The sequence below is a fragment of the Sphaeramia orbicularis genome, chromosome 12, assembly GCF_902148855.1.
Source record: "Sphaeramia orbicularis chromosome 12, fSphaOr1.1, whole genome shotgun sequence".
Taxonomy (NCBI): Eukaryota; Metazoa; Chordata; class Actinopteri; order Kurtiformes; family Apogonidae; genus Sphaeramia; species Sphaeramia orbicularis.
Window position 1 is genome coordinate 38,045,497 of NC_043968.1, and position 25,426 is coordinate 38,070,922.

General features: G+C 37.3%; 1 protein-coding gene across 3 annotated transcripts in view; it reads right to left on the reverse strand.

The window, feature by feature from the left end:
- The window catches only part of btbd11a (BTB (POZ) domain containing 11a), a 194,226-nt gene that overhangs the window by 15,994 nt on the left and 152,806 nt on the right, over nucleotides 1-25,426 (reverse strand). For all 3 annotated transcript variants that reach the window (XM_030150173.1, XM_030150172.1, XM_030150174.1), the window contains exons 3-6: nucleotides 9,108-9,315; nucleotides 3,093-3,245; nucleotides 2,178-2,343; nucleotides 469-558 (exon numbers count right to left, since the gene is read on the reverse strand). In XM_030150173.1, coding sequence (XP_030006033.1) covers nucleotides 469-558; nucleotides 2,178-2,343; nucleotides 3,093-3,245; nucleotides 9,108-9,315 — 617 coding nt within the window. The remainder of the gene's footprint in view (nucleotides 1-468; nucleotides 559-2,177; nucleotides 2,344-3,092; nucleotides 3,246-9,107; nucleotides 9,316-25,426) is intronic.

Here is a 25,426-nt window from a genome sequence, read left to right on the forward strand (position 1 = left end):
ACTGACTTTAAATGGTCTTAATTCAACCCAGTAAGTAACTACAATGGAGTTCATGCGTCATGTTTATTCTGTGGTAGCAAGTTACACTAAGTGCACAAACTCTTACAGCAGTGATGCATTATTGATGTGGTATGAAGCAAACAGCTGCTGACTGTCTACAGTGCAAATTGTAATGAAGTAAGTGGTTGCACTGGGGGACTATTAGAAGACTATTATTGTATATCAGAGTAGAGACAAACTATAGTTGTTACTGTGCAGATGACACCTGCTTATTGTTTCTGAGTGCACTTCATGTAACAAACTGCCAGAAGAGAAATCATACTAACAGCGGGCGAGACAACAAAGACAGAGCAGGGAAAGAACAACAAAAAGTGTGAACTGGTATGCACAATAAATCTGAATGAATGACTTGGATAAAAACTAAAAAAGTACAACTATAGTGACACTGATGACAGATTGAACACTGACCTCGCTGTTGATATCAGCTCCGGCGTCAAGCAGCATCTGAACCATGGCCTCATCACCACGAACACAGGCATACATCAGAGGGGTCATTCCCTGCATGAAAGGGAAAGACTGGATTTTGCATTTTTTCATAATATTTAAGATGGAAAAGTGCTGAATTGTATTAATATGCAGCCTCAAGACAGGGTTCAGACAGAGGGTTAAATGAAATAAATAATGATTAAATAAAAACAGACTGATGGTGATTTATTCCTCTGTTAATTAACTAATTAATTAACTAATTAATTAATGTACTTATTCAGTTTTCAGTCTGTAGAATGTGAGTAGTTCTATAGATTGCACCCAGCACTCTAATAATCTTACAAAAGCTAAATCCTAGTTTGTCCCCACTGATTATGAAAATTTGCAGCAAGTACAAATCTGCTTCAAAATACTCTTACCTGTTCAGAGTAAATGCTAAAGGTGGGTTACACACTGATCTTTGAACATCTTATATTTCCACATGCCACCATCTGCACAGAGCACTCTTTTGAGCCGGATATGCCTACATATATTATGCTTCAAGCTGTAGATGGAAGCTGCCACATGCAAGTCGTGACATAGAACAGAAACATAACAAAAGTACTTCATTCTACAGCAGTCAGATTGATCTTCCTGGTTTTCAGTTTCTAGACTAAAGCAAAGTGTATTTTAAAGACTTCTGGATGAGGTTCCATAAAACTTCAATCATATGTCTGTTCTGGGTCATTATGTTCAGCAAAGGCCTTTTATGACTCGCTCATATCACACCAAAGTGCGTTCTGTTGGAGACTGAAATCCCTTTGTGGTGATTCATTCTTAAATATTTCCTGGACACCGATCTACTTAATCAGAAGGCAGCTAAAATGGTGATAGACGCTGGACCATCACGGTCCTTATGATGAGTTTAAATGCCCCTTGGCCTTAATGACAGACTGCAGCTTTTATTACATATGTAATGCTGTCTGGTCCCTTGCATCATGCAACACATTTTACAAGGAAATAAAACCCTAGCTGTATTTCACCAGGGCTTGTTATATATGTGATAAATGAAGAAGAAAACCATAAACAATGTGTCATATTCACAAGGACCTGTAAATACAAAAACATCATCTGAATCAATGTAATGTGTATGTCTTATCAATTACATTTTGGACAAATACAAATCCTCCATATCTAGAGAATTTTAGAGTATGTTAGAGGAGACCTGCCAAGGTTATCTTAATTGAACTCAACCAGGCACAACTTTCCAGCCTGAGAAAATCAAATTGCACTATTAGCTCCCATTTCACAGTGCAAGGAATAACCAATATTTCCACTGAGCGTGGGAGGTAGAAATCCCAAATGACATTAACACTTGGATTCACTGAGACCGAATTATTGACCGTATTGTTAAACCCAACCCACCAAAGCCCAGTGAAGAAGAAGTGTGAAAACAACAACAGATGAATCCCATTTGAAGTAATGTGAATCTTGTAGGTTTAAATAGTGGCATTACAATTTAGCACATTATTACTCATAGGGAGCAGCCTGTGCTCAGCATGTGTGTGAATTTAGAATGCTTGCCAGGTAATACTTGTTAGATTTTCACAATTCATTGTGTGTTGTGTACTTTACAACAATCCTCCATTTCTGTGTAGGTGTGTGATGTTAATGCTGTGTACAAATGTAGGAGTATGTGCTAAGTGCCAGACCTGTTCACTCATGCTGTTAATGCCATCAGGTCCCAGCAGGTTGACCGCCTGCTTGACCAGGTCCGTCCGTCCGCAATTCAGCATCCTGAAGCCCAGATCCTGCAGGAACTTTGCCTCTGTGGAGGCTGCATCCAGCTTCCTGGTGGCACAGAAACAATCCTCGGCTCTGCAGATGAAAACGGAGATCCATTATTGTGATTAAATGGGAACTTATCTCAGAAATGGATATTGAGATTAGTGGATATACATCTCCATAACACACTGAAGGCAACATAAAAATGAGTGCTGCTCTGCCATTCACAGCCTACGGTGTAGGTAAAACAGCAACTATGCCGTGTTTCCACTATGACTTCATTTTAAGAAATGACCTGCTTGAAGTCAAAGTCAACTTGTTAATGTTTACATTTGTCAACAACTTTTCAGACTCTCCATATCTTGTATCTTCTAAAGTAGCTTTTTTTTTCCCAGTACAGCTTCTCTTCTGACTCATTATTGCTCACTCCTGTCTCTTGTAAAGTCTGTAATTCAACCTGCAAATAGCTGTCACAGTGAAGTTTCCACAGGGTGACACAAGAAATGCATGATTTTAGGTGACAGTTATACTAGACACAAGTTACAAAGACTCCCAAAAAGACCTAAGTGCAGCATTTTTGCAAAGTGAGCAAAGTGCAGAAGGCCACTGCAAAAATTTTGTTGTTTCCAGATGGAGACAAGAGGGCTGAAGGTTGATATTCTCACCTTCCTGCACTTTCCTGCATGCCAGGCATCATAATTGGGTAGGGACTAAAATATTTCTAATTGTATATAATACAGACCTAATAGTTCAGCTAACTCCATTTTAATATAACAAAACCACTGAGATTATTTGGGCCTTTAGTTCTGCTTGCTGGTTTCATTGAGATCATTTATTCTTACTTTATTTGTCGTGGTTCACAGTCCACCCCAGGTAGCAGCAGCCTGGCAGCCTGCCTCACATCATCACTGTCCACAGAGAAGCTCCGTCGATGTTCAGTATGAGCGACCGCCACTCGAATCCACTCCATCAAAGGAGGCAGCACAAGAAATGGCCTGCAGGGTAATAAACACAATTTTAAGAATATTGTTTTGTTCGCTAATACTCCTCGACAAAGTGTCTTGACAACATAACATTAAAATATACACAGTATTCTATAGCATACTATATACAGTAAACAGCAGGTAGAATCCAGAACTGACTCTTTTCCAATTACAGTATCTTCTATTCTATTCTATTCTATTCTATTCTATTCTATTCTATTCTATTCTATTCTATTCTATTCTATAATACAATGCAGACATTATGGCAGTAACATTACAATAAACTGAAACAAAAAAAAAACATACATACACACACACACACACACACACACACACACTGGTCAAACTGATATCACTTAATCTTTCAGTGCACATTTGTCATTTTGATAAGCCCCAATTTGCTCTTTTCACCTTCCAAATACACCAAGAAATAAGCAAAATAATAGGTGCAACCATTATAATTAAAGATGCCCTTAGTGATAACCAGAAAAGTCCCTTTACCCAATCAATGTTAATAATCTAAGGCACCAAAGAACAAAAAGAGATCTGGATGCTGCAACTTCCCTAAATAACCTTATTACAGTCTTTAATCAAATCGGTAATGGGTCTTGCCTGGCTGACATGTTCATATTTCCTCATTTAATTCTGGATTAGTGAGTGTGTGTCTCATCACAAATCACCTGAATCACACTCATATGTTGTTCTGTCCTGGTTTTCTTCACCGCAGCACAACACTGTCCAAATGTAGGTCAGCCATTCACAGGACACTTAACCTCCAATAAATCACTTCACTATCAGATAGAGCTTTACGTATAGACTAGATGTTCCATTCTACCAGATTCACTGTATCATATTAGATATAGATAGCTATAAAGTACTTTGTCCTTTCCCTGTTATCAAAAATATGTTGGATAACACCACATTTAAAAATTGTAATTTTTTTTTTTTTTTTTCATTTTAATGAATAAAATCTTGCTTGGGACATAAGAAAACAAGAAGTCACATAGCCTACCTGCACTAACAGACAATTATCTTAGCTGAGCCCCAAAAAACATTTTCCCCATAGATGGACACTAATAAAAGATAATTCTGCAAAACAGCAAAGAATTACAAGCTCTAGAGATAAAAGGTTGGAAATTAATCTAGACTGAAGGCTACAGTGTGTGGTGTGGTAAATGTAGAAGTGAAACACCGGTGAAGAGGTGAGGTCTCACTTTTTTTTACAACTACTTTCAGTTGAACGTGATGGAAGTATACTTCTGCTGCTTGAATGGGATGTATTATTAGTTAACTGGATTTAAGACCCCAAAATGGTACTTGTTCATTGATGCAGGAGAAAAAAAATATGACCACTGAAGTATGGAAACCTGTCCCTGCATATAGTTGGACTGTACACACATCATTTTAAAGTCTATTTTTGTGTGACTGATTTAATATGTACAGTATAAAACCTCCATATTACAAACTGATAATAAACAGATGAAATTCTTTTTTCTAGTGGTAGTTGTCCTGCCAGCATTTTAACAGATGGAACAATTTGCTTTCAATTCAGTTTAAGTTCTTTGACACTAGTCCAGATTCGCCATGAGTTACTTGCCATTGAGAAAATGGGTATCACTGGAGTTACTTCTAATAATATATCCATGCTGAAAGCTTTGAGACACACTTAGGCTGACTCTGTCAAGTTTTAGAACACTTCCAAAGCTAACGGGTTAGTTATTGTTGTTAAGTACAGGAATAAGACTACTCTGAACTTAAAAGATATCAACCCTGTGAATCACATCAGATAAAGAAAATGTAGTTGCTGCAACAACAACATAAGGCACAGCAGGTGCCCAGGGACCACACAGCATCTTTACTTGTTCATCGAGAACCTCCCTGAAATTCTGTTATGATTTGATGTTACTGTCGTGCTGTGCAGTGCTGTACAGTGGCTTATTGCATCCTTACAGGATAGGATTACAAAGCAAGACTTACATCATGCCAGCAATCAGCACCAACCTCCACTGGGGCAGACTGACAGATTTATCAGCCAAAACGCTGAGAAAAATCAAAGTCTGTTATTTGTGATAAGTGTACAGACACTTTATCATAAAATTATAATTCAGATAAATATTTGAAAGTGAAATGCCTCTTTAGAATGCTGTTGGTGCCTAATGTGGATATAGAAGACACAAAAAGAAAACCAGTAATGATGCCGTCACAGCCTTATTTAAACAGCTATGATACTGCAGTTTTCCCTTAAGTTATTTAAGAGATTTTCCAGGTAACAAGATCAAACAAATGAAGTTTATTTTGCAGTTCATATAATAGATGACTTTAATGAGTCCATCCTCTGGCTGTGTGCTTTCAGAAAGCCCTACTCATTAATAATCATCATCCTTTCAGGCTCATAAAAATAGTCCTTTCGACTCTAAATTAGTGTCCTAATGACAAACAGATAGTGGGATATGGCTAATGTGAACTTTTGCAGTGCCAGCCCTATCCCTTAAAGCAGGCTGTTGGTAGATAGGATACGCATGAAAAATTATTTGCGCACAGTTCTCATTAGGAGGACATTAGACTTTTTCAATTTGTACATTGCCATCGTGACTCTGCCCTTTTAATGAACTCAGTGATACTTCAGCCACAAAAATGTATTTCACAAGAAATCTTAAATAGAAAAGGGGGAGCAAAAAATTCCTGGCTTGCCAGATACAGTTTAAATGATAATTCAGTTGTGCATTTTCCTTTAAGGCATTTTAGAACCCTGAAGCAGGCTAAGATACGCTTTAAAAACCTTCAAACATTAAATTAAATAGACTAATTCCACTGAAATTATATTATGAATCCATTAGAAAAGGTCCCTTCAGAGTGTTTTCCCCTCATGACCCTCTGGCAACCATTTTTCTTTAAAAAAGACCCCAAACAGAATCAGAAACCATGGGACTGTTATGTTTACAGTCCATGCAGCCACCTATTCCTTCTGCAAATTTGCTGTAAGCAAATGGATCAATAAGACAGCGGCTTTTAGATATTGACTTGCTGTGTTTTTCATGTCTACATTTTGTGTGCATCAGTTTTCCATTCAGTGATCCACACTATCCATGTCCTTAAACCTCCAGTCTGCTAGAAATGTGAACCCTGTCAAGAGCAACAACAAAAAAGGAAAAGCTTTTCTACTTTTTAGCAGTTGGGGGACTAATGTGACAGTTTAGAACCTCCTCCTATTTCTCAGAGGTTGTACTTTAACTGATGTCTGCTTCCTGAAAGACATATTTACAGTTCATGGATTGAAAAAAAAGACAGAGACCCAGGAACAAAAACACTGTGGGTAATGTTATCCATTGATACATACAGCAGGCTTACAGCGACAACCAAACCCAGTGGAAAAAAACTGTGGCTCAAAATGCTGAATATATTAAGGAATGATGAAGTGCTGCACCTCTCTTTTGATACCCTTTAGATTCTTTATCTACTAACCTTCAAAATATTTAGTTCTTTTACATGAACTAAAATGATCTGTCATCTCTTATTCTAATCCAACTCCCAGTAGATATTTAAAGCTTAGGTGAAAAAATCATGTCAGTATTTTACCTCTCTTAGTAATGTGTCATCTCACAGAGGCTTATCTGAAACTTCACAAAACAACCAAAAAGATTACTTTATCTCATTTAATCTTCTTCTTCTTATCATCCATTGTGTTATCCAGGCCTTCTCTACTGGCTTCAACCTTTCAGCAGAATGCTAAATAGGGCATTTTCTCTCCAGGAAACCCGGAGCTTGCTGACATGTCATTCTGTCTGACATTCCTTTGGCTCCCTAGAGTCATCAGGATGGAGTTTTATCTTTTCAGAGTGGAGGAAAGATGTTAGAATATCTGTCCATCCATCCATCCATCCATCCATCCATCCATCCATCCATCCATCCATCCATCCATCCATCCATCCATCCATCCATCCACCAAGTGAATTCCCCCTGGTTCATATCAATCTGCTCTATGCCTTGGGAAGTGTCAGCGCTGACCAGCCCACACAGCATATTACGGGATACCTTCGAGGGGCAAAAAAACTTGTGCAAGAAAGTAGAAATATCTGTATCAAACTCCAACACAATCAAAAATGTTCTAGCAGAGAGTAATGTACAAGTGTGTTAACTGACAGAGGTAATATGGCTGAAAGGATATATGTGTCTGCATATCAAGATGGAGAGCTTTTGAAATTCATGACCACTTAATATAGTGCTTTCAGAGTGTGTGAAGCGTGCCAAACATTTCTCAGAGACAGAAATCATCTTAGTGCTTGATTTAGACTTTGAAGTGTGGAGGGAAAAGACCACATATCATTATGTGCAAGTTGGCTAATTGACTAAATTGAATGGCAGATTGGGAGCTCTGAACAAAATGGCTGTTATTTAACTCTCGTTTTGGAAAAGGACCGGCTGCATCCATTACCATGTTGGAACAGGGGAAAAAATGCTCTGGCTTGCTTGTATTTCTTTAAACAAATCACAATTTGGACGGCACTAAGCCAAGGATGGCTCAGTACAGGGTGTCAGGGGGGAACTTTGTTTGGTGGGAGGTGAACCCTAGCAAAATAGCCAAATCCCCACAAAACCCCACAGAGAACCAAGCAGGCCTGCCTTATTGCACAATTTAAATCTTCATTAAAACTTGCCATTTGCAGCGGGTAGATGCTAGAAGATGTTGATCCATGTAGTGAGGGGGCCTTGAGAATGATAACATGCCAAGTTGTTATAGTGCTTAAATTTAACCAGTCTCATCTTCTGTTTTGTCACAACCTCAGTGGTATTTTTAGCAGGTAACATTTTCTGTGGCATGTTTTTCCTTTTTTCCTGTCAGTTATTGAAGCTCTAATGTACATAGAGGAGAGAAGAGATTAAAAACCATAAAACTGTTTAGATTGGAGAACCCATTTTCACTCCTAAGTAATCACAATGTACTGGGTGTCAAACATACAGCCCATGGGCCAAAACTGGCCTGCCAAAGGTTCCAATCTGGTCAATGGGATGAATTTGCGAAGTGCAAAAATTACAAAGAAGATATTAACATTCATGGGTGTCAAATTCATTTTAGTTCCAAAGTCTAATCTCCAAAATTTTAACAATATGCCAAAATTTTCAATGTCTTTGTAGATCCACGGTGATCTGTAATGTACATGTATAAATGATAAGCTGAGACATAATATCTTTAAAATTGCACTAATTAAAAAAAGAGAAATTTCAAGTTTTTCCAGGTTATTCATAATTTTTGGGTGAAATGATAGTTTTTACTTTTTTGCACTAAAACAATGAGAATGTTTCAGTTTGGGCTGTATGTGGCCCCTGAAGTAAAATGACTTTGACACCCCTGGACATCGGAGATGTAAAACATGGGGCACATGACATTGCTGAATAGCAAAAAAAACTATGTAGGAGTAGACAGGTGGTGTAGTGGTTTTGCTCTGTGTTGAGTTTGTTCTCTCGGCAATTTTCCTCAAGTTCCTATAGTTTCTAGGGATATTTCGGTCTTTTCTCTCTTCAGTGCCCTTGACTACAGTACTGATGAAGATCTGGAGTTGGTCCCTGAACACCTTCAATGACAGATCACTGCTACTAAGTGCTAATGCTAATCGTAAATGCTACTGCTAAGTGCTGTGTGTATAATGATGCAGAGACCACATTTCCCAACAGGGATAATAAATTGAGTAAACCTTTAACCTTTGAAGTGGCTGGGGTGGTTATAGGGTACCACTAAAGTCTGGTGACTTGATCCAATGGCATCATCTAGACGTCTGTTTGATTACATTGCGTGTTAGAAAAATTATGCCCTGACCTAACACACGAGAGATGGTAGTGAAGCTGTGTATCTGTGAAGAACTTCCTGGTTGGACTCACCTCTCAGTCTGTAAGGTGACTTTGGAGGGCTCAACGTTTGGGTTCTCCCATTCCATCTGTGGGCAGTGCATGAAGTAACACAGAGTATAAAGGGCTTCAGGCTCCCAGTGCACTGTGGTGTTGGTCTTCTGGTGGACTGGGGTACCATTACTGGAGTTCTTGATGTGAAGCGGCTGGAGGTGGTGCATGGCCCGAGATACTAAATCACCTGGAAGGTAAATTTATAGATGAGAAAAATACATATACTTTACCAGTGGGATGTGACACAAATGAAAAAATAACAGTGTTATACATTAGACTACAATGTAGGAGTCTTGCACATTACTCTCAGAGAACAAAACCCTTCTCCTATGCTACTCCTTTGACAATCACACTTAGCACTAATGAAGGAGACGTGTTCCCTCATTCACACACTCTATTTAGTCATACATATGTTCCCACACACACTGGGCTCAGTGAACGTTTACTGCCTTGAAAGGATATATTTGCATCATGTGACTCTCTCAGTAAATTACTCTCTCAGCTCTTACTCCATTCTGAGTTAATCCTCCAGATACTATTGTTTCTATTTCTTCATGGGAGCCACAGCTGATTGACTGTATGTCTTAGTGTGCAGGCAAGTGTCACAAATGGTCACAGATGTGTGTGTATTACATGATCTGCAGCTAAACAAGATTTACAAATGTGTAAAACAGTTTAAAACACCACATGTTAGTTTAACAGGTTGTCATTTGATACTTATGTCTTATAATGTCTATGACTTTCTTTTATATTTCATTAAAAACTGTTAAATGTGTGTCCACAAGTCTGTCACTCTTGTCAATATCCCATTACATTTGCACATTGAGTTTTTAGATGTTTTTTCTATTCTCAACTCTTCACAGACTTGCCTGCTGTGTGTCTGTGCTGGTGGAAAAACAGGGCTTCTGGTCTTTTGGTGGATTCATGGTTGGAAAAACATGTTCCTAAATATACAGAATCCTTATGCCGCGTTTCCACTACATGGTATCGCCTCGACTTGACTCAACTTGGCCTTTTTGCGTTTCCATTATGAAAACGGACCTGGAACCTGGTACCCGGTACTAGTTTTTTGGTATCACCTCCGCCGAGGTTCCAGCACTGGGGACCAGATACTAAAACGTGACGTGTAAACACTGCAGATCACTGATTGGTCAGACAGTCATCTCTGTGACCCGCTGTTTTACAAAAAACAGATGCAGAAGTTGACAGTAAATATAGCGGTAGGTTAATCCACATGATGTCAGCCCGCAAAACTACACCATGGTTTGTTGAAGAGGTTCAGATGTAAAAATTCAGCATGAGCTTGACAAGACAACATGCAACGAGTGACTTTATCAGCAACTCTCTGAGCAGACAACATGGAAGTAACATTTTTCATAGCTATGACGTCCAGGTACTGTAAAGTCGGTAGTATCCTATAATGGAAATGGTCTCCAGGAATAGGACCTGGTACCCAAGTCAAGTCGAGCCGAGCCAAGTCGAGCCGGTTCCACGTAGTGGAAACGCAGCATTAGTTTAGAACTACATACTCTAGAGAAGTCTTGGAAAGTCAAAATACATGCTGGGACTGGAGGTAGACATGTTTTGATATTTTGTGAAAAGAGCCTGTCCTAGGAAACAGTGATACTGCCTCAATTAGTTAGGTGACACTTATAAATTAACAAAATGTCATTGTCAAACATGATAAAAACACAAAGTGTGTCTCCATCCAGATCTTTTCATTTGCATTTCTATTTTGCACAGAAAAATCCCCTGTGGAAACTCCAGAAATTCAAGAAACATTGTGAAATTTCATACTTGGGAAAGATGGAAAAGTTGCTCTATAAGTAAAAGACTAAATGCAAGTAAGTGAGATGGAAACAGATTCAGCAAATTATTATGGGTGTGCATTTGTAGAGGAGACAACAATGTTCTTGGAACTGTTATTAGAAACAAACAGAAACACTGTTGCAGATGTAAAACAGCACCAAAATGCCACAGGGTATACAATTATAAAGAAAGTCTTTGACAAACCATGGAAGAGCTTGAAACATCAAATGAGTGGTTTGGTTTGGTTTGGTAGTCAAAAACAGTGATGGGTTTACCTCAAAATACCACTTACTATTAACTCCTCAAACAACTCAGGCAAAATGTTATTGTGTGAACTATTATATGTAACTGTTATGCTACTAAACAATAGCAAGTTTTAAACCATGATAAATATGAACTGACACTTACTGCTCACACACCAGTACATTTGTATTTACTTTTTCAAACTGTCTGAAAAGTCAGTTCATGATACCTTTGGATGGAAACCTGTGTTAGTGAGTTATAAGTACGCTTTTACAACTTTCTGTTCAATAATGCCTAAATACAGAGCAATCTTTTTTATCTGATAATAATCATCCAATAATTTTTCACAAAATCCCCAGACACATGGAGACTCACATAAAAAAAAAAATAAAATAAAATAAAATAAAATAATAATAATAAAAAAAAAAGACAAAGTAATTCATAACCAAAATCTTTTCTGTAAAGCCATAAACCAAAAGAACTAACTAAACCCACTTTTTGGGCTTTCATGCAGTACAATTTCTGAAGTCTTCCATGATAAATGTGGCCCATTGCTTTTCATGTGGGCTCATTTCAAGCTGTGTCTGCACACAGCAGGAACACGGAATAAATGAAAATCAGGAGACATTTTACATTTCTAATAGTTTTGAACACCAGAGGAGGTATGAATTTCAGAAATCCAACATTTAGTGGCACTGCACTAGAGAGAGATACTCAGCTTGGACATTTAGAAAAAATACTTCTCTGATTTAAGATTTTGTCAGGGCATTGATAAATGAGTTCATTAGTGGTGCATTCAAGAATAATGATGTTGCTTGGACAGGGAAAATACTGCAGGGTCGATTTCTCAGAAAAAAACATATACTCTTATTGATCTAATCATGCTGGTGGTTTTAGGTTTGTAGAAAGACACCACTGTCCATGCCTTGCTGCATAGCGCGTAATTTCAGAAATGTAAAAAAATCTGAGCTGTAGTGAAAAAAAAATACATTGCAATGCACACACATTCACACACACACATTCTCTCTGCTTTTGTTTGATTGCTTGATCCAAAAATACCCAGTCTCCGGAAAGCTGGCCTGTCTTGAAACCTCATTCCTTAGACAGAGTGACACAGGGAGTGTGTGCCCAAGGTCCTCCATCTGTCAGACTAAAGGGCCCTAACACAGTTCACAGACAGTCAGACGTAAACAGTTCAGAGCACAGTTTGAACGAAGGCTCCAGGGATTCTCATGGACACTTCTGGAGAAAACATTAAAAACATTAGTAACACTTTATAATAAGTACACACTATGAAGCATTAGTTAAGCATTAACAAATACTGAATTCATCATTTATAAAGCATATTTCTGACATTAATACTCATTAGTATATGGTTTATAAGCAAAGTTATAAATGTTTTACTCATCATTAATAAGAACATTAGTTATGGATTAATAAACACTGAATTCATCATTTATAAAGCATATTTCTGACATTAATACTCATTAATATCTGGTTTATAAGCAAAGTTATAATGGTTTTATTCTTCATTAATAAGCTCATCTACGTTGAGCTTAATGATTGTATTTTCATACTTTATAAATTATGGATTCAGTATTTAAAAATTTAGTATTGCATCACTTACAAACCAGTTATGATGTGCATTTATGCTTGCACATACACTATTCAGACATGTACCAACGGTTAGTGAATATTTTAGTGCGTATTTTATACTAACTCACACATTTATTTTCCAACAGATGTCCTATAAACAGTTCTTAATACAGGAATTCATTATTTCAGGTACTTATAAAGCACTTACTGCTCATTAATTAAGTATATGGTGTGAGCTCATCTAAAGTGTGGACTATCTATGCCATAGAAAGCATTTACAAATGAGATTTAAAGGTTGGCAATGTCTAAAGACTCACAAAGGTCTCAGTTATTCTAACAAAGGGAAGACATAGCACATGGAATTATTAAAACAAACTGCATGATTGAATGATGAATGATGATGATTATGAATAATTAGTAAAGTATTTATAACTTTGCTTATAAATCACATATTAATGAGTATTCATGTCAGAAATATGCTTTATAAATAATGAATTCAGTATTTGTTAATGCTTAACTAATGCTTCATAGCGTGTATTTATTATGAAGTGTTACCAAAACATTACATGCATCAATAAATAAATTATACAAAAACAAACATTAGGTTTTGCTTTAGGAATTGAATGTTTTCAATATGAATTCAATCTGAATCTGCTATTATTTGCACTGCTGTGTGTGTGTGTGTGTATACATACACACACATATATATATATATATATATATATATATATATATATATATATATATATATATATATATATATATATATATATACATACACACACACATATATATATATATATATATATATATATATATATATATATATATATATATATATATATATATATATATATATAGGGAAATGCATCTGAATATGTTAACCAAAAACTTTGGAAGGAAATAAGACAACCTAAATACTGTTTGCATGGAATGACTGTAACTTGCAGACCTCTGGTGACCTGGAAAATAACCCCCATGTCTGTAGTTCTGGTGGGTAGATTTGCACTGCAAAGCAAAGTCTGTTTTTTTAATGCAAGTTTATTGTCATTATTCCCTGGTTATGATGTAAAGGGCAGAGTCATCACATACAGATAACTGGTCAAAAATAGAATGATATTCTTTACTCTTGATGTCATGTATGTCATCCATGCAGGTCTCAGTGTTTGGAAGATTTAGGTTTTATCCTTCAGTAAATATACATGCTATATGGCAAAATTAGCCTCCAGAATTTCCACTAGAACACTTTTAAACTTACATTTATCATCTCCAGCTGGTCAGTCCTTCACCAGGGAAGAGGTGGGAGAAATGTGCAGTGGAAACCAAAGATGTTGCAAATTCCTCAAAATCACAAAGATTTTGATTCACATGGAACTAAGATTATCACACAACCTCTGTGTTTGTTGAAATATGGCAGATAATTTAACATGAAAACTTTAGACATTATAGACACATAATATATTTTCACATGGGATTCCCAAATGACCTCTGAAATCTGGACAAATAACCAGAAGTACAAAGGTAGAACTAGTCCCATGTGAGTAGGGCATGTCACAGCACTGACAGCAAAACTGTGGGTGTTGTCAATGACAAAACTGATATTCATTAATAGAGCTGAAACATTTAGCATTTCAGATACATTATGATCGAATCATACACTGGACATAAAAAGTGATTAATTTGTGTAATTAAATCATTATCATACATGTTACATATTGCACAGCTAAAAACTGATGAGCTGTTCAAGAGTGATAAAAAAATTAAATAAAATCTGTCTAAGTGACAGAAGTTGTTCTTTTATAGCCTGAGTACCATCACGTCTTTAACTGCTGATATAACAAAACCAGGCTCTCCAGATGTCATCTTGGGGACACATCATCGGCATTTTTCAGAAAAGAAAGCAATAATTCCGATGTGACAGAAGCCTTGGCTCCTTGCATTCGCTATAGAAAACTGCTATGAATGTCTGGCACTCAAAACATTTCATTTGAAACCTCAAGCAAGCAGAATAATCTGAGCAGAGAAAAGAATTGGGCTCAGGTACCCAGGAGCTCCCCATGCTGTTCACTGTTTATTTATGCAGTGTGCTAGTGGCTTGAATAGGATGAGAAACCGAGAACCATTAATAAAGATTAAGGAGATAAACAAAGAAGAGCGAAACTTGCATTTAGATTATAAAACTCGCTGCTTAGAGGGAAGCAACACAAACAGACCATAAAACAGACAACAGAGAACCTCTAACTCCAGGAATTGACAACACTCCCCTGAGGCTTGCACAGCTTGCTGAGCAAAAACAGAAGTCTACTGCCACACCATGTCCATAAATAATAGACCACATGTAGTTTGTTGTTGTTTTATTTTACCCAGACAAACTGGTGACTTAAACCATCACCACAAACAACTGCTATTTCTCTGTGCTGAAGCCAGGGCCCATATAAATAATCAAGCTTTCTTTTCCCTCATTAATTGTTCTTGTGACTTTGGTTTTGTCAGCAGGACAACATTTGCTCCCATCTCCTTTGCTGTAATTATCTAAGCAACACTCCTATGGGGTTCATGCTTCATCTCATCTGAATTAATCATAGGGGACAGCTTAGTGTCTTCCTCTCTCCCAGCCAAGTCCTTCCCTCTTGGAAGGACTCATTACACAACAAAACTTTGTTCCCTATTCCCAGTGTAAAAATGGTGAAGCAGCATAGAGCCATAATGAAATGTCACAGCTTTAAATTCTGTCATACAGCTGCTAGAAAATCTGTAATAACCTCCCTGTACTTGTACAGTATATTACTGTACAATAACTGCAGAACTATTCTTAGTTTAGAGTTGGCTGCTTTTCCATGGCTAATCATTTCAGTGTAACAATCATTATAGATACACATTTTTCTTTTCACCCACGACTCCACAAGACCATAGTTCAAAAAACATGACAGATATCAAACCTGCCACGGTTCTTCATTAAAATTCAAGCGCTTGACATCAATGTGTGCATTTACAAAGCGAAGCTGATTCACCTTAGCTGAATATTCGACGTTAACACCTCACCATCTAAAACCTTCTGTGTTAATCATTGTTTTCTCTGTCAGTATGAGGACCCAATTAGCCTCTGTTTAGGAGAAGACTGCTTTCCAACTTCAATTCCCACTTCTGATCTATAAATGTACTCTCAGTAACAGTAATAAAAAAATAAATAATAATAATAAAAAAAACTAATTAGGGTCTCATAATGAAATGTCAGTGGGAGTCTGGTTTGAGATGTTGTGTTCTGAGCCTAGATTTATTTTGATGGATTGAAAATGTTATTTTTGCAATATCACAAAACCCAGAAGGATTTTTAAAAAATAATTTGAGGGTGATTAGTTGATCAAAAGAACGCACAAACTATTTTGATAATTGCTATTTTAAAAGAAGAGATGAGAAAGATTTAATTGTTGCAGTTTTTTTTAATTTGAACACTCTGATTATGAACTCAATATTATATGTATCTTTAAACTGAACTTGAATAAATCAAGAACTTCAAAAGGTCAAAGACATATTTAAAGTTATTTCTGACAATTCCCTTTGCTCAAAAACTTCCATGTTTTTCACTCAACTTTAATATCATGAACCATTCAATCCAACCATCATTTGACCTTCTTTTATTTCCATTCTAATATTCCATGTTTTTTTTTTTTTTTTTTTTCCTATTTTGTACATAATTTGCAAATAACCATTCTGAATCTGAGTATCTGAATCTGAATATCTTATATTTGATGAAATGTGCTTTAAATATATTATTGTAGCTTTGTAGTTGGATAGAAGAAAAAAAATAAGTAATTTTTAGTGTCTGGTTGCACATTTGGATAGTTCAGCTTGGTATCACTGAGGTGCAGAAAGCCTGGCTCGATCAAAGCAGCCAAAATATTGCTGATAATGAGATAGATGAGATGTTTGGAGGGCTTTCATACTTTTCATCTTTACCAACAGGCTCGATGCGAACGACCGTGGAACAGCATAATTAAATGTTTCTGTTCATAATCCTCCAAGATGGTCTGACTTTGAATGAAACAGAGTGTTGGTGTTAAGTGCATAGTCCAGATTGGTCTTCTGTGTTATATACAGGGTTTATAGTAACCAGTTTTGGATCTTTAATTTTGTTGTACTTAGAAATAAAAAAAATCTTTTAAATAATCCCACATTTACACTCACAGCTGGATAATTGAACAGTCATGTTAGGTCAGTCAGTCTTACAACCCTCATGTGCTGTGTCAGCTGATAGATTACATTATAGCTCTATTAGCTTACCGCTGTTTCCTGACAGAAAACAGGCACATTAAAACCACAACATCACCTCTGTTTTTAGTTTGTCAACACAGTTTGTGTTGTTAAGAGCTGCACTAACGATCTGTTCTAAATCATCCAAACACGGTCAGAACTGTCACAGCTTAGTCTGAACCATGGATCAACAAACTGTCATCATGTAATAACTTTATACCTTCATAAGCCTGATAATCAAACTCACCCATGTAGAAGAAACTCTGTGATGTCAGCATCAAGCTACCTTATGTTAACAACAGTGCTTCTAACTTTTATCACTGCCACTTTCTTTGAGTTTAAAAGTAGTTTCTTACTGTTTCTCATCCCATCATGTCACATTCTCATGCTTTGGTCAAAGGCCCTGTGGTGTTAGTTTTTTTTCACCATGAAAGACCAGCAGTGACTCACTACTCCCTCTAGTGGTCAAAGAAATCCACCTGTCCATTGGGGTAAAAAGATTCATATCATATCACTACAATCCAGTACATTGGTATCTGACATATTTTCAGAGCTCTTTATTCCCAACACCCTAATGATAATTTTAGGCCTTTTTTTTTATTTTAGAAAGTAAAAGTACTATTACAAACCCTTCAACATACACTGAACCAGATGTGATTTAAGTGTTTTTTTAATGTCAATACTCACCCAACTGTGTGTTATTCAAGCAGAGGTGAAGTAAGGTGAGCCAACTTATCAAATGTGACCTGAAATAATCATGGCGAGACAACTGTTGTGTTCACTAATGGAGGACAGAGACAGAAGAATCCTCTGACACACTGTCATGGCCCATGACTCCCTAGGGGCCAAACTGAGGACATTTAATCATGGCTTGGTAATATGAACGACTCAGCTCTGCCTTTGGGGCACATTAGCAATTCCACGGCAACTATTAATCACAGTCAATTACAGGACATGTCATCATCAACACAGAAGTGGCAGATACTTTTACCAGCACTGCTAAAGTGGGAATTAATCACTGGTAGACACATTCAATATAGGACATGTGAAGGAAGGTCAATGGTATCTGTCTGTGGTCGGAAAGACAAATGATCAGACTTAATAAAAGTACAGCAGCGGTTTCAGGGATGGTATATTGATATGTATATGAATGCTGTCAGTCTGGTGAATTTAATACTTCTAGCAAAACTGTAATAGTAACCTATATGGGATGCAATCAGAGGCTGAGTGGAGTAGGAGTTTATCTACAGAGCAACACAGGTATGGAAAAAAAAAGAGTAAAAAAGCATTGTCATAGCTGTTTCTAGTCCTTTATCCTGTGAGGCTCCATTGAGGGAATGAAGAAAGGTTTGCATTTTTTTGTTTTTAACATAAAAATAAAGCAAGACATTGTGTTGCTTATTTTGAATAATATGAAACAACATCTACTCAAGATGAACCAACATGAAAATGCAGTAGCACAAAGATATGGTGAAAACATCCTGAGAGACAAGAAATAAAGTACTGTACTACATGTACTACAAAATGTGTCAGTCTTTCACTACACATCCATGCAGAATGGTGCTCCAGCTATTGCCCTGCCTTGTATCACTGTATTATATGACATATTCATAATGAATCACTACACAGAAAGAAAAAGCAAAAGCGAAGACATATATAGCATAAATAGGAAATGAATATAATATGAAAAAAGGCAGTGCGTAAAGCATTAAGAGAGACCACAGGGAAAAGCTGAGTTGCTTATGCAGAAAAACATCTGAAAATTTATTCGTTTTAAGCAAAATCCAACATAATATCAGTGTTATCACTGCGAGACATTTTTAAGATTTGGTTCTTGGTGAAGACATGAACACAAATTTTGTATTGTTCCTCTAAATTTCTGATTAAATGAAGGTATGCCAACATGTGAATTGTAAGTTTTAAACCCAAAAACAGTGGTTGTTTTGCAAATTTGCTCCCCTACAGTTAGGAGACCTTAAATCCTGCATCTTTGGAAATCTACTTGAAGTTTGGGTGTCAGCAGATCCTGTAAGTTTAATATACTTTGTGCCATTAAAAAGGCACGGGTCAGAATAATATGGATATTTGGAGATATTTTAAATTAATTGGTTTGGGGTTACCTTCATATCAAAGAGGGAAGCACTGGTCATTAGAGAAGGAATTGTGGACAAATTGTCATCAACTTAACACGTTTATTTAGTCACTGAATACAGGTGCTCAGAAACTGAAAGTGTCATCATTCAATATCGGGTGTGTCCACCTCTGGCTTCCGAACAAACAGAGCAGCGACGACACATGGAATTAAGTCTCATGATCCTGTCCTGAGGGATCCGATCACTCAGACGACTGATTGTACTGCGAGGACAGCGCAGACAGAAGGTGACTTCATCATGGCTCAAACCTGTGTGTAACATATCAATGGCATGTTCTCTCTGTTGTATTGTAAGTCGTGGTATTTTGAGCTGGCAAAAACATTTTGGCGTTTTCCTTGCTACCTTTATATTGGCTATTGACCACACCTGAAGTTACCAGTCAAATGTGACTCTGTACAAGAGATTCAACTCAATGTCCAACATTAAGGGATTAGTCCAAATGCTGATGTTGCACGAGTCGGGAATGAAAAAAAATACAGCTGTTAACTGTGTTACTCATCTCTTGAGCAATATATACAAAATAGGCTCCTGAGCAAATCATTTTCTGGAAATTACACCACATGTTTGGACTGTGCATTTTTAATGGCGCTAAGTATATTTAACCTAAACAAAACAATTAATTTGCAGTTTTTTTTTTGTGGACACTGCACCACAAAATATTGTACGTCTTATGTCAGGTTCTTAAAGGGAACCCTTTAAAGCAGCTGCAGTAGAGTACCATCTGTTTAACCCCAGGATGTGTTGACAATGGGGTAAGAAATAATTCATCAAAATGTTTAGTTTTGAATTATGAACAATCACCTTAAAAAGAGGAGGTTTATGTAAAAGTTTCCCTATTGTGACTGTTGTGATGGATCAGATCTGGACTGGGCAAATGTTCTCAGCTGTTCTTTGAATTTGTGTCCTTCTGTTGGGGAAATGTTGCCTAAAGCTGAGGAATGAGCATCCTATGACGCAAGATGCTGCAAAATGTTATGAAATCCTTGCTTGGAAAAAAGCACTTCCCTTCATACACTATTTAATAGTTTTGATGCTGCAGAAGCCATCATCATCATTTCTCATTTGTGGTGATTACAGAAAAAGCCCCGTCTGCTGCTGTGGTTATCTCCTGGACTGATGACTGAGGTAAAACAATGAAATGGCACCAGACGGCACTGAAACAAGTTTTGATGGCTTAGGGACCCCTTTACTACACCTGGTACTACACCTGTTTACAACACAGTGATGGAACATAATACAAAACTTTTCTAGATAAGGACTTAATACTGGTCTTGTGGTTTTATCCAGATATTTCTAGTGTGTGGAAATGGAACAGAAGATCACACATACAATTTCTCTCTTCTGTTGTCATCTATCCTGAAAACTCATAGCAGGGGTGTTCTAAATGGATGCCACTTTATTCTGTCTAATAACTTTTTTAGGGATTTTAATGACTGGTCTGTGAAGATTTGCAGGAGGACTACTGCAAACTGCTGCACTGTATGATAAAATAACTTTTCTACAAATGTGTGGTCTTGATTATCCTCTGTATCAAATGTGTTTAGTACTGCACCATTCACCATTCAGTGGGGGGCTTATTTTTGCACTGTTCTTTTTTAAGACCTACTTCACAATTACAGTACAGTCAGGTGTTGTCTGTCCTACTGTCACTAAGAAAACACAATCACCACAAAGGTATACTGTCAACACTGGAACCACAAGTTATACACCTGAACAAAAATGGTCACATCAACCCAGTGTTTTTCAACCTTGGGGTCTGGACCCCATGTGAGGTCACCTGGAATTCAAATGGGGTTGTCTGAAATTTCTAGTAATTGATAAAAATAATTAAAAAAAACACCTTACTAAAAAAATATATATGGTGAGTTGAGAGACAATCACAATACATAAAAGACATGACAAACTGTGAAGCTGAAACTGAAGCACTGTGGTACTGTTTATCTGTTAAATGTTCATTGTGGTCAGTTTCAGATGCTGCAGCTCTTTCATCATTCATAGTTTGAGTTCTTGTTTGTTCAGTATTTAATCGTCAGCCTTGTAAATACAAGCTGGACTGACTGTACATATCCTGACCAAGATAAATAAAATTCTCACTTTGTGCAGTAATTTCAACCTGGTTTTGAATGTCTGGGGTTGCCAGAAATTTGTGATGTTAAAATGGGATCACAAGCCAAAAAAGACTGGGAACCACTGTATTAATCCAACCATTTCTAGTCTTCAAATGTTCTCTGTTATTGTCAAATCATTCCAGTGCACGTTGCCATTACTGCTAGCATGTCCCAGAGCAGTTTTTCCGGTGTATTGTCTCCATGAGGACAACCAGTAGCACACGCAAAATCCTCATTTAAATAGGGTGGTCTCCAAGACTTTGCACATGTTGTCATTTATGCAAGCAATCTTAGTAAATCACCTGCAAACTGTGGTTCAACCCCACACGCAAAATTCTAGATTGCACACACAAATTAGTACTCGCAAATTGGGATCTTAGTAGATCCAACCCAAACTGTATTTAATAAGCCAATCACATTAGCAACAGCTTCTTGCATTTAGGTTTATAGGCCTGATCAAGACAATCTGCTGAAGTTCAAACCAAATATCAGAATTGGGAAGAAATGCGATTTAAGTGACCTTGAATGTGACGTGGTTGTTGTTGTCGGGTGAGCTTGTCTGAATATTTCAGAAACTGCTGATCCACTGGGATTTTCATGCATAACCCTCTCTAGGTTTTACAGAGAATGGTCTTGAAAAAGAGAAAATATCCAGTGAGTGGCAGTTCTCTGGGTGAAAATACCTTTTTGATGGCAGAGGACAGAAAAAGACATGACTGATTCAATGTGACAGAAAAATAACAGTAATTCTAATAAGCACCCCTTGCAGGTAAAAAAAACAAAAACATCTCTGAACACACAACACAGCAAACCTTGAAGTAGACAGTTTACAGCAGCAGACCATTACTATCAGCTAAGAACAGGGAACTGAGGCTACAATCTGCTTGAGCTCACCACAACTGGACAATAGAAGATTGGAAATATGTTCCCTGGTCTGATAGGTCTCAACTTCTGCCATGACGTTTAAATTACAAAGTCTATTGTGTGGAAGATCCATCTAGTGTTGAGACATATGCAGTAAAACTGGACAGTTTTGCAGTAATTTGCAAAACTTCACAGAATCAGGGCATTATAGCAGCAGCAGTCAAATCAAAAATATCAATTCACTGTCACACACCAGAAAAAGGTCTGGAGGACACAAAGACCATTAATGTAAAAGTTAACTTGAAAACAGTCAGTCTTTTGGCAGAATAATGATGCAAAGCAGCAAACTTTCACCTGCACACAAGCTTAAAACTGCAGAAGGAGAAAAGGTACAGTATATCAAGCTGATGTAAAGTATTTTGTTGGCACATTTATTACTATAACCTGTTTTAAAATGTTATTGCACATTTCTTGCCAAAATTGAGGGGAAAAAAAGAGTTGGCTCTCTGATGATAGCAGGTATTGTGAATGGTATTGTGTGTAAAAGTTGTGAACTGGACATCTTTTATCATCATTTTTTATGGCACAGGATATGGAAAAACAAAGTCACGATAAAGCAACTGCATGAGTAGAAGCCAATTTTTCACTCTGCACTAATATGAAACCTGAACTTTGTCTCACAGAACATTCACCACTGTCTTTTAGATTAGAAGAATTATTCATAACCAGTTAGCTTTTTTTTTCTAATTTAAGGTTTACTATAACCGTCAGAAGATGTTTCAGTGTGTAAAATTGAAGCAAAATCACAGAATACAGAATAATCTGTCTATAGCAGATGAATATGTCATTTATGAAGGACAGACACTGGTTTTGATGATAGAAGTTCAGTAAAATTACCCACAACAGTTATTAGGCCTTATTGTGAAGTCCTCTTTCATCAGAGCTTTGCTGCAAACAGCTGCTGGTATTTATCTCCAAACAGCTGCCCTGAAGTTTTTTTTTCCTGAAAACACTGAGGTGAGAACTAAGAGCAGCCTGTTCAATTCACCGCCTTATTACCCCAAAACTTCCATTAGCCTTGTGGGCGCCTCCAAAACACTCAATTAGTGCCTCTGCATTATCTCTCAGTTTAGAGCGTCACGTTTGTCATATTGCAGCAGGTCTTTAAGTGGAACATGGATAATATAAGCCTGTCTCTCGGCTCGAAGACACAATAGTCAAGAAGCTGAGAGACACAGGCTTGAGTATCCTCAACTCTCAGATGTCTGACTGACAGGTCAAAATTATTAATGAAGAGCATCTGTCGATGGGTGTTGTACCTCTCTTGTGAGCTGTTGCGCTTGAACACTTCAACAGGTAGGCCTCTGCACATCCACTTTGTTGAAAATGCTTTAAATTCAATTACAGTCCAGCACTCGATCCATACAACAGCATCCCAACAGAATGGTTGCATGTCCACGTCAACAGGAGACTTAAAGGGAATGTAGTATTTCTACTTTCAAATATCAAAAATGAAATGGCACAAAATTAATTTATAGTGTTGAGAATAAAGAGCTACTAGCATGTTGACCCGTGTGAATACACAGGTTCTAGAAGCAGTAGAGTTGATAAAGTGGGGAGCTGAAGTAAGCTTACCGGTGTAACACACAGATTAGGAAAAAACAGAATGGCCCTCATTTTGTTTTGTATTGACATTGACATGGACCATAGACTTTTATACAGGACTGAACATGACTGTTCATTGCTGTCCTGTGTCCGGATCTGCTGAACTCCGGTCCGTGTGATACAAGTCTGCTTAGAATGGTCTGTCACTGTGTTATGACGGGGGACATCAATGGGACGGGTCTGACCGGGGACTGACCCCCCCACCCCCCGTTTACAGCTGTGAATGGACTTGTCCGCAGGCCGCCTGTAAACCCATTGTAATTTTAAAAGCAGCTAATAACTCCAAAAGTAGTGGTCGTATCAATAAACTGCTTTGGCCTGTCTGATCTTTGACCCAAAATACATAAGTACTCCAAAAGGCAAAGGCTAGATCTGTCCAGTTTTTCAGTTATAAAGCAGACATACATACATGCACACACACACACAGAGGTCACTTGGCTTTTGTGATATACAAGAACTTTTGCTAAAGATGCTAATATATTCGATTGTAGAGATATGAACTGGTTCTGTATTTCTGTGACCACTAGAGGGAGCAGTGAGTCACTCAGCTGGTCATGGTGAGGAAAACTAATGCCACAGGTCCTTTGACCAAAGCATCAGATACTGATAAGATGGAATGAGAACCACAGAGACACAACTTCTAGAGTCAATAAAAGTGACAAAATCTTGAAAGCTAGAAGCACTGTTGTTGTTTTCACCACGGGACATAGCTCCAATAGTGAAAACAGTGGAGTTTGATAACAAAATCCTTGTGTTTCCTCAACATGGGTGAGTTTGATCATGAGGCTTATGAACTTGTTTGGAAGATCCTACACAGATCTTTAGCGCAGCTATTGACTATTGATTAAGAGAAACTGTACAGAAAACAGTGGCAATTTGTAGTTTTACTGTGGCTGTTTTCCGTCTAAAAATAGTGCTAAGCTAACAGAGCTATAATGTAAACTATCAGCTGATGTAGCATATGAAGATTACAAGACACAGCCCAACAACAGAATCTTTGTTTGAAGAAGAAAATTTTATGATTCCATTTCACAGATGTGTGCAGACAAGAGCTGCTATATGACTTCCTCCTGCTTTTAAGAGTTTGGAAAACGAATACTACAATGAACCTCTTTAAATAAACAAAATTATCTTAAATCTGCCACTTCAATAAAGTGGTGATTAATTAAGGCAATATTCTGCAGTTAATGTTGGTGTCACTGAGGACCAAATCTCTCTAGAAATGCAAATTAAAAAGTAATAATAGATGTTTTTGATGTTGCATAATTAAATAATTCAACTATCATGCCAATGTTTTTTTTTGTTTTTTTTTTTGCACATTCCAATCTGTAAAATGGACAACACCAGTGTTTGGGCATGCTGTGTCATTCTTTAAGTGAATATTTGGCTGCTTTTCATTTTTCTGTTTGTTGGCATTGGCCAACACACCATGTGATGTTTTGTAAGTTGGCAAGTCCATAAACTGCTGAGATCTCGTTCCATTGCTTGTCCTTGTACTCTTTTGTGATTTGGAAATGTACATCTGCCTTTGAAAATTTTGCTCAATGGATTATAGAGGACAAGAGAAAAGCTTGTAATGGTTTTGAAAAGAGTTGCACGGCAAATAATA